A 5,975-nucleotide genomic window follows, 5' to 3' on the forward strand; every position below is an offset into this window, starting at 1 on the left:
TGATTCAGCAAATGATTGGGAAACCTTCCTCTACAGCTCCAAATCTGACAAGCTAGGCTAGCTCCCGTTGAAATAATGATGCCGTACACTTTCCACAGCAGGCAAATTCAGGTAGATAGATAGATTGAGTTCTTCAGATAGATAGTTCTTCAGATGTAAAAGTTCAAGCTCATCAACATAGTGTCCGTCTCTCTTCTCCTCTCATAGCTCGAGCAGAATCACCCATTTGAGTGACTCAAAAGTCCCATGCAACAGCAATTCAGAGTTCCTGTGATTGGCCCAAAAACAAAAAGGCTTCTTTTTGGCTAAACCAAACCACTTTAATTAAGTTCAGAGCAACGCAAAGGTCAAAATAATTAATAGGATGGCCCATTAAAGAATTCAACCAACTTTGATTCTTGAATGATTGACATGTCGTTTCTTGAAGTTTACACATAAACGTAACACAAGGGAAAGGGGAAAGGGGAAAGGAAAGGGGGGATACCTAGTCAGTTGTCCAACTGAATGTATTCAACTGAAATGTGTCTTCCGCATTGAACCCAACCCCTCTGAATCGAAGAGGTGCAGGGGGCTGCCTTAATCGACATCCACAAGTGTTTTATGCACTGCAAAACAACATAGGCTCAACAACTAAAGCTGCTGTAAACGTAGTGTTTCTAATACATGGTTTTAACTGTGTATTACACACATCAATTGTCTGGAGGCAATATGAATTGCTTCTATCCAATTCCATGTGCATTTTACATGTTGTGTCTTTTCTGGAAGAGCACTAAAATTGACATTGGAAAAATGAAAACAGATGGGTTTTAGGCCACAGCACGTCCGATTCCATTTTAATCATAGATAAGATCTCTGGTTCGGTTAAAAATACAATCATCACTTAGATGGAATACCTCAGACAGAACATTTGTCATTTGAACACAGTCACGTAAGTTGCAGACAGAACAGGGTTGTGTACCAAATAGCAGCCTATTCCTTTTATGCTGCACTACATTTGACTAAGGCCCACAGGGCTCTGATGGGCAAGAGTAGTGCACTATGTAGAGAATAGGGTGCCATTTGGGACGAAGGCTAGAAGTGGAAATGGAAATGGAGAGAACTGGAATCACACTGCACAGACAATTACTCCTTGGCAGAATGTTTAATACACTGATGTAGCTAGCTATGTGTGTTTGTTTTTTTTGTACTGGGAACAATGAACCACAGTCATTTTTTTAACCACAACACCCTCCTCCGTTGAGGGAATGGGAAAGTGAATCACATGGTCAGGTCTGCTACACCCCACAGTGAAGCACATATCTAATAGGTAATTTATTTACACTGAATGTGGAATCCTTTCCATTCCGTCACCAGCTCTTGACCTTTGACCCTAGCTAACTTCTGCCTGTCACTCCAACATTAGCACCTCATCACTTATCCCAAATTGGACCCCAATTGCACCGCATGTGGAATGTTGAATTTGGAATGCTTGCCATGCCTAAGCTTGAGTTTCAGACCCCTTTTAGCCACCATTGAAAACCAGAGAGCATGACATTAAAGGTTAACAGACCTTACAGTATTTACCTATGCTCCATTGAGTAAGGAACGTCTTGGGGAGAAAGTAGCACACCAGCAGGGGGCTTAGAAGAGAGAGAAAGAGAGAGAGAGAGAGAGAGAGAGAGAGCACTAATGAGAGCTCCAGGACAACAGCCTAAGACAGGGAATCTGATGCTAACACACAGCTACGTCTTACCACACACAATGTTTGATTAAACACTGCCTTGTGGAGGGGAATTCAGTTCATCCAACACCTCAATGGAAAGCCACACCGCACTGTTATTGGTTCAGGAAATCGAGCGCATTTTCAAATAGGGCATTGCGATAAGCTGCTACTATTTGACATGACGGGGTTAAGGAACTGGCAGCCTCTGTTTGGCCACAAATGAATCTGTGTTGACAGACAGGGTACATTACCATCCCACACACTGTCCGGCGAGAACGTCTCAGACAGTACAGACCCTGAGGAGCTCCTACTGTACTTTCTGCACAAACCACACTGGAAAAAAGGGAAAGACAGATGCTGCTAGTGAAGATTCCCATATAAGGCCACGCTTCCTCCCAGTCGGTGTGTCCATGCAGTAATAGTATGTCTGCTGGCGCAGCCGCACATTCCTCCAGCTCTGAGTTTTCTCTGGGAGTTTTTCATTTCCGATTCGGTGGCTGGTGAGGAGCAGGGCTGCCTTTCATAAGACTGAGGTGGAGAGTCTGGGGCTTGTGTGATCGTTTCTTCAAAAATATACAAACCCCCAGAGTCTAGCCGCTTTCCTGCAATCCTCAAGTCTGCTCAGTGTTTAGATACTGACGGAGCAAAATAGAATCCCACACCAGGAATGTAGTACAACTATGCTTTAAAGTCCATAGACTAAACCTTATTAGTGAGGTGAAAGCGCACGGCTATAAAAAAGTATGCGATTAAAACCAATGAATAGAACTGATGAGAGTCTGTTAACTAGACGGCGGTGTGGTTTTATACTGTACAAACCCCCTTGATTAAATCCCAACACCCATGACTTGTTAGACTTAGGAAGGCTATTGTATGATCGCATACAATACATATCATACATCTGTTTCTCTGTACAGTATGTTCTTTTCCAAAAAGAAAAACAGTCCTGAAGGTGTACAGGGTTTTTTATAACGGTACTGTTTTGTAACGGTCAACAACACTACAGCCCTTCCTTTCATAATAAAATGCACATGCAATAATAGATATTTAAAGCCTTTGAAGGCGCTAGTGTAAAATCTATGTGTGATGTGCTAAGAGAAACAGAGAGGCAGCTATTCCCAATAACAGGGGAGGTTTACGGTCTCTCTCCGGGATACAACACAACCGCCGATTACACATAAAAGGGAAAGTTGAGGGATAGTGCCAAGAATGCACTTTTATTTTGATATGTGACAGCACTTTGGCTTCAGACAGGAGGAATGCGATATGTCAGGGAGAGCGAGTCTAGGAGGGGGGCAGGAAATTAGGAAAGAATGCCAAGAATGTCCATGTTTGTCCAGGACTCCATTCAGCCACTAGCACGTCACTGCAGCCCTGGGTGTATAAAGGCAGGGAGAGCTCCTAGCTTCAGACACAGAACAACTCCTCATCCAAGAGAGAGCCACAAGAGCAGCAACAGCTCTACTACTGAAGCTAAACTCTAGCTTTAACCAAGAGAACTACGAGAACTTAACTGAGAAAGAACCAAAATCAGAAACTTCTTAACAACGAGATCGACTCGATCAGACGACAAGCTCCCTGACTACTCGCAAGAGACTAAGGAAGACTTTTGAAGAGCCTGAAGACTTATTTTTGTCTAAGATACTCCGAGACAAACCCAGAAGAAAAGCAAAATGTCTGCTGGAATGAACATGAGGCTGATTTCTTTCTTCTGTCTCACTCTCTCCTACCTGGTAAGACCCTTTTACTGAGAATGTCAAGTTATATGGGAACTGTATTGCTGTGTCTATGCGCCATGTACCAGACAGACAGCCACGAGCTATCAGCATGTCTAGGCTATTACAACAGCAGTTGAATTGTAAATCGATATATTTTGTTAACACAGTTACAAAAGGCTGTATGATGCCCTAGCTCTTGGGGCTGATGAACTGTAACGTTAGTAGTAGTTGTGACCATGTGATCAGGGTCTAACCGTACTCCTATCTCTTTGTCCCTTAGGCTGTGGCTCAGGAGTGCAGTGGGCAGTGTAGTTGCCCTGATGTGCCCCCCCAGTGTACCCCTGGTGTGAGCCTGGTGCCCGATGCCTGCGGCTGTTGCAGGGTGTGTGCCAAGCAGATGGGCGAGCTTTGCACAGACAGGGACATGTGCGACCCCCACAAAGGACTCTTCTGTGACTTCGGCTCCCCCATCAACCGCCGCATAGGAGTCTGCACAGGTAAGTCACTCTCAACAGGCTTCTTTGTCATTCTAATACACTGACTCTGATTATTTTCCTCTGCTGGTGTTTGTGTGACTGGAGATGTGACATTCTCTTCTCCTCCTCCCACAGCTAAGGGTGGCGCCACCTGTGTGATGGGTGGGATGGTGTACAGGAGTGGAGAGTCCTTCCAGAGCAGCTGTAAATACCAGTGCACGTGCCTGGACGGTGCCGTGGGCTGTATTCCCCTGTGCAGCATGGACATCCGCCTGCCCAGCCCTGACTGCCCCATGCCCCGCCGCGTCAAAGTGCCTGAGAAGTGCTGCGAGGAGTGGGTGTGCGATGCCCCCCAAAACACAAACATCTTTGTGGGCTCTGCTCTCGCTGGTGAGTTTCAGTCTTAGACACATACAGTAGCCTACGTTCTAATGATGTAATCTGGTCAGCTTTTGAGTGTAGAGATAAAGAGTCTTATGTCACTTCCCCTTCTTTGCCTGCAGCTTACAGAGAGGAGGAGACCTACGGGCCTGACCCCTCCATGATGAGGGAGAACTGCCTGGTCCAGACCACTGAGTGGAGCGCCTGCTCTAAGACCTGCGGCCTGGGCATCTCTACCAAAGTAACCAACGACAACCGCGAGTGCCGCCTGGAGAAACAGTCCCGTCTGTGCATGGTCAGACCCTGCGAGTCCCACATGGAGCAGAGCATTAGGGTAAGCACGTTCTTCAACCACTACCCAACCAACCCTTTCATTACAATAGAAACACTTTGTCAAATCAAGAGGGAAGGAACGGTCACTAATAATGACTTTTTTTTTAACGCTTTGCTCTTACAGAAGGGAAAGAAATGCATCCGCACACCAAGAGTGTCCAAGCCCATGAAGTTTGAGATCTCTGGCTGCACCACCACCAAGTCCTACCGCCCCAAGTTCTGCGGAGTGTGCACCGACGGTCGCTGCTGCACCCCCCACAGAACCACCACCCTGCCCATGGAGTTCAAGTGCCCCGACGGCCAGGTCATGAAGAAGCAGATGATGTTCATCAAGACCTGCGCGTGCCACTACAACTGCCCCGGCGAGAATGACATCTTTGAGTCCATGTACTACAAGAAGATGCTGGGAGACATGGCGTAAACAATTACGTCACCTAACAGCAAAAACAACCAATGACTCTTAACTTGAATCCAACAGATATCCATCTCATCTCGCAGCACAGCATTTGTTTGTCTTTTGGGTTGTAATTTTCAAATTGTGTATTTTGTACAAGGACAGAAATATATATGCGTATATTCAATGTATGAGTGTATTGATGGATGTTTAGGGCCACTTGCCCTAAAGAGGGGGTGAAAGACAGGGGGCTGCTCTGCTGCCCGAAATAGAATACTTACTGCACTATAGTTCTACTATGTGACAACCTATGTTGTTGTCACTAATTGGCTGATGCCATGTTCCCCTCCCCCTAAACTGTGGCAGGCACCTAATTAACTGGGCTGTGTCCAACCTCTGAGCACTTGCAGTAACGAAGGGTGAAGACTTTCAACCCCCAGTACGGAAACTTAAATCCTTAACCCACCAGAGTACTAATTGAACACGCCCTTGTGTATAGCTCACTGTTTGCAGATCCTAACTGTTGCAGTGCTAACGACAGGTCATGGTTCAGCCCATGCTGAAAAACAGCCGTCCTTCCAGACAAGGAGCGTAGTGTGCATGCTTTGAGGGTATGCCACAGCACTGAGAAAAGAGGTATTTGACTTTGACTGACTGATTCAGGTTGCAAGGAAGGAATCAGTATTTTGTCAAAAAAAAAGAGACTGGATGATTTGTAGCTTCATTCCTTTTTATATGTATTATTGATGCTGTAAATATTGTACATATTATTGTACAGTTGTTTAAGTTAATTTAAAGTTTTAAAAAGTTTGTTTTGTTTTTCTCTTCCTTCAATATGTTTATTGATAGCTTATTTGCTGGGTTTGACTGTTCCTGTGACAGTTTTGTGTACTATTTTATTGAGAAGTGTGACAAAAAAGTTACATGTTTTCACTTTTGTAGTTTGGAATAAAATATATTTTTTATATAAA

General features: G+C 44.9%; 1 protein-coding gene across 1 annotated transcript; it reads left to right on the forward strand.

Annotated features, from left to right (window-relative positions):
- Window positions 1-3,093: 3,093 nt before the first annotated feature.
- Window positions 3,094-5,975, forward strand: ccn2a (cellular communication network factor 2a). Its single transcript, XM_029753107.1, has 5 exons — window positions 3,094-3,435; window positions 3,701-3,917; window positions 4,032-4,286; window positions 4,400-4,611; window positions 4,735-5,975. Exons 1-5 carry the CDS (start codon window positions 3,376-3,378, stop codon window positions 5,029-5,031), a joined length of 1,041 nt encoding a protein of 346 aa, XP_029608967.1. The 5' UTR covers window positions 3,094-3,375; the 3' UTR covers window positions 5,032-5,975.

This window comes from Salmo trutta, chromosome 1 (genome assembly GCF_901001165.1).
Source record: "Salmo trutta chromosome 1, fSalTru1.1, whole genome shotgun sequence".
Taxonomy (NCBI): Eukaryota; Metazoa; Chordata; class Actinopteri; order Salmoniformes; family Salmonidae; genus Salmo; species Salmo trutta.